Genomic DNA, 4010 nt, shown 5'->3' on the forward strand with positions numbered 1-4010 from the left:
GAGGCCATGCAGAGGGCCCTGGGCATCCTCAAAGACCAGGAGGGCTGGAAGAAGGAGAGCCGGCAGGTAAGGGGGCCACGGAGGAACCCACAGCTCCTCGCTGTTACGGTACCATTCTCAAGGCCAGCTGCAGACTCTGCTCCTCTCAGAAGTCCAGCCTTGAGCAGTAGTCACTGGACAGCAAGCAGTTTTTTGTTTTTGTTTTTTTTTTTAATTTGGCTGCCTTCAGTCTTCATTGCTGGGAGCATCTCCTCGCTTTCTCTAGTTAAAGCGAGCAGGGGTTGCTCTCTAGTTGCGGTACAAGGGCTTCTCATTGCCATGGTGTCTCTCATTGCAGAGCACAGGCTCTAGGGTGAGCGAGCTTCAGTAGTTGGAGCTACTGCGCTGTAGAGCCACAGGCTCAATAGTTGTGGTGCATGGGCTTGGTTGCCCCGGCATGTGGGATCTTCCCAAACCAGGGATTGAACCCATGTCTCCTGCACTGGCAGGTAGATTCTTTACCGCTGAGTCACCAGGGAAGCCCCAGTAAGCAGTGTGAATTCTTCTTTCCCAAGAATATACCCCCAGATACTCTTGTCCCCCATCAAAGATGTTCTGGAGACTTGAGTTTGAAAAAAGCTGTCCCCGTGTCTTTAGGTCCCCTCCAGGATGTGCTGTACACCCATTCAGACCATGCAGTGGGGATTCTAGGGTCAGGAGAGGCCTCATCCTCTGGTCAGAAGTGCCAGGGCTGAAGCACCCTTAGCCCACCTCCTGGCTGACCTTGCAGGAGTGACCTGGGTTCACCTGTGACAGGGCTGGTCTGGAATACAGGGGGCCAAGGCCCTCTGGGGAGAAGGCAATGGCACCCCACTCCAGTACTCTTGCCTGGAAAATCCCATGGACGGAGGAGCCTGGTAGGCCGCAGTCCATGGGGTCGCTAAGAGTCAGACATGACTGAGCGACTTCACTTTCACTTTTCACTTTCATGCATTGGAGAAGGAAATGGCAACCCACTCCAGTGTTCTTGGCTGGAGAATTCCAGGGACGGGGGAGCCTGGTGGGCTGCGGTCTGTGGGGTCGCACAGAGTCGGACACAACTGAAGTGACTTAGCAGCAGCAAGGCCCTCTGGTGTGCCCCGCTCCTGAGCACTGCCCTTTCACTGGACACTGGGAACAAGGCGCAGGTCACAGGCCGAGGGCTCTGCTGAGAATTGGCTCTATTTCCGTGGCCAGTTCACAAGCCGCCCACTGGCCAAAGTTGAGGCGAGGTCTTTCCTTCTCCAGGTTCTCTGAGTTAACAGACTACGAGTTTGGGAGTCAGGAAATCTGGGACCTGGGCCCAGCACTGCTCTTGCTAAGGGTCCTGGGGCATCTCGCAGACCTTCTCTGGCCATACATCCTTCTGGTGTAAAATGAGGGATTGGACTGCAAAAAAAAAACCTGTGTGAAATTAGCTGGTTGCAGACCACTTTCTTCACTCCCAAATGAATCTCTCTCTCAGGATCTTTGAGCTTCTGAAGTCAAGTAAGGGCCTTCTCAGGTGGACCTACCCACCCCTGCCAACATTTACCCCCAGGATGTGGGAAGACTCTGTAATGAAACATGTTCATTTTCTCCAAGTTAATCTCAATCAAAAACCCAATGCAGGTTTGTTGAAATTTTTACAAAATAATTCTGATTTTTATCTGGACGAATAAATACATGTCAATGTTTAAGAAAATACATTGATCCTCAAGAAAAAAGGGCCCAGGGGACAGGCAGGTTACCTCTCCAGTCCTCAGCACATGTACAAGGCTGGTGGCAGGAAACAGGACCTCCTCTGCCTTTATCAAAGACGGTTCCAGGCTTCCTCGGGTTCAGCCTAGAGTTCCCCTGGCTGTTCCCCTCCTGCCTTGCCAGGCACTGTCTGTGTCCTACGCTGGGAATATTTTTCCTCTTAGCATTTCCCCGGGGCTCCTCTCTCCTCACCAACAGGCCAATGGGGACGAGGTGCTGAGTAAAGTGATCCCTGACGTGGGCAAGGTGTTCCGGTTGGAGGTGGTGGTGCACCAGCCCATGGAGAGGCTTTATGAAGAGCTTGTGGAGCGCATGGAGGCCATGGGCGAGTGGAATCCCAATGTCAAGGAGATCAAGGTGGGGAGAGCCGGTAGGAAGGGTGGCTGCAGTAGTCACAAGGGGGCGGCGGCGAGCTGGAGGTGGTGCCTCTCCCCCTACCTGGCTGAGTGTCTCTGGTTCCCTGTGGCCTGGCAGGTCCTGCAGAAGATTGGAAAAGACACGGTCATCACTCACGAGTTGGCTGCAGAGGCGGCAGGAAACCTCGTGGGGCCCCGAGACTTTGTGAGCGTACGCTGTACCAAGCGCCGGGGCTCCATGTGTGTGCTGGCTGGCATGGCCACACTCTATGAGGAGATGCCCCAGCAGAAGGGTGTCATCAGGTAATACTGGCAGCAGCCCCCAAAGCTCCCATTCATTTATTTGGCTGGGCTGGGTCTTAGTTGCAGCACGAGGGAACTAATTCCCTGACCAGGGATGAACCCAGGCCCCCTGCACTGGGAACATGGAGTCTTAGCCACTGGACCATCAGGGAAGCCCCAAATCTCTCTTTTCTAACACAGCCTGGGGACACATGCTTGCCAAGTGTGTGATGAATCCCCAGCTTCAAGGATCCAACCCTTGGTTCCTACCCTCCGTCTTATTTTCCATAGCAGGGGAGGAAGACAAGATGGGCCACACTTCTAGGGCCAGGTTGCGGTGACCCTCCCAGCAAGTTTAAGAAACTTAGTAATTTTCTAAAACTAGAGGTAGGGCTAGGTTTAGCGGGTATGCTCAGGTCCAACTGTAATGTTGATGAAAACAGAGTCCATACCACTTAGAACACAGTTGCTATCGGAGTTCCCCAGGGCCCCCAACACCACCCTGGACCCTTTTCCAGCCTCCCCGTTATCCCAACTGAGAGGCTCTGCAGGCCTCCAGGCTCCAACTGGCATTTGTTCTGACGAGCTGGTGACCCTGCCAACTGTTAAATCTCACCCTTGGCAAATAGCAATTCTCCGATGAGACTTAAAAAAAGACGAGGTCCGGGAGGAATGTGGGTAATGTAACTAGCCAGCATTCAAGAACTCGGGCTTGTCCTCTTGACCTGATGTGTCTTTACCCGGCAGAGCTGAGCACGGCCCCACCTGCATGGTGCTCCGCCCCTTGGCTGGAAGTCCCTCAAGGACCAAACTCACCTGGCTGCTCAGCATTGACCTCAAGGTAAGGCGGATGGGAGGGGGCCACGGGGGTGGTGAAAAAAGTAGGCTCTTACCCCTCCCACCGGCTTCCCTGGTGGCTCAGATGTTACAGAATCCGCCTGCAATGTGGGAGACCGGGATTCAGTGCCTGGGTGGGGAAGATCCCCTGGAGAAGGGAATGTCAACCCACTCCAGTATTCTTTCCTGGAGAATCCCATGGACAGAGTCTGGTGGGCTCCAGTCCATGAGTTTGCAAAGAGTAGGACACCACTGTGCAACTAACACAGCCCTCCCATATCAGCCCACAATAACATGAAGGACCCTCCTCCATTTTGAGAGAAGTGGACCGCTGCAGTGGGAACAAACTTGAGTGATGGCCTGCTATTCCATCATCTCAGAAGCCTGCAATGGCTCCCTCTTACTTTTCATATCCAATTTCAACTCGGTAGTTATTTTAGAAAGAAGGAAACTTAGGCCCCCAAAGGTACGGTAGCTAGCTCAGGGTCACACCGTAGGGAAGACAGGGCTGAAACCTGTCTGGACAAATCCCTTGCTTCTGACATGGTCCTGACAGCAGGGCAGTAAAGCAGTCTTCCAGCCCCTGACCCTGAACAACTGGGAGGGTGCACCTCCCAACAGGGCTGCAAGACCGAGCCCAGGCAACCCACCAGGTGTGTGACAGGGATCGGCGGTGTCTAGGAAGGGACGCCAGCCACAAGACGGCCAAATTCTTCTTTGACTCTAGGGATGGCTGCCGAAGACCATCATCAACCAGGTCCTCTCGCAGACCCAGGT

General features: G+C 53.9%; 1 protein-coding gene across 1 annotated transcript in view; it reads left to right on the forward strand.

Annotated features, from left to right (window-relative positions):
• Positions 1-4010, forward strand: part of STAR (steroidogenic acute regulatory protein) — a 6728-nt gene that overhangs the window by 2000 nt on the left and 718 nt on the right. The window contains exons 4-8 of the mRNA XM_010838847.1: positions 4-66; positions 1957-2115; positions 2233-2417; positions 3144-3237; positions 3961-4008. Coding sequence (XP_010837149.1) covers positions 4-66; positions 1957-2115; positions 2233-2417; positions 3144-3237; positions 3961-4008 — 549 coding nt within the window. The remainder of the gene's footprint in view (positions 1-3; positions 67-1956; positions 2116-2232; positions 2418-3143; positions 3238-3960; positions 4009-4010) is intronic.

The sequence above is a fragment of the Bison bison genome, unplaced genomic scaffold (assembly GCF_000754665.1).
Source record: "Bison bison bison isolate TAMUID 2011002044 unplaced genomic scaffold, Bison_UMD1.0 scf7180017864105, whole genome shotgun sequence".
Classification (NCBI taxonomy): Eukaryota; Metazoa; Chordata; class Mammalia; order Artiodactyla; family Bovidae; genus Bison; species Bison bison.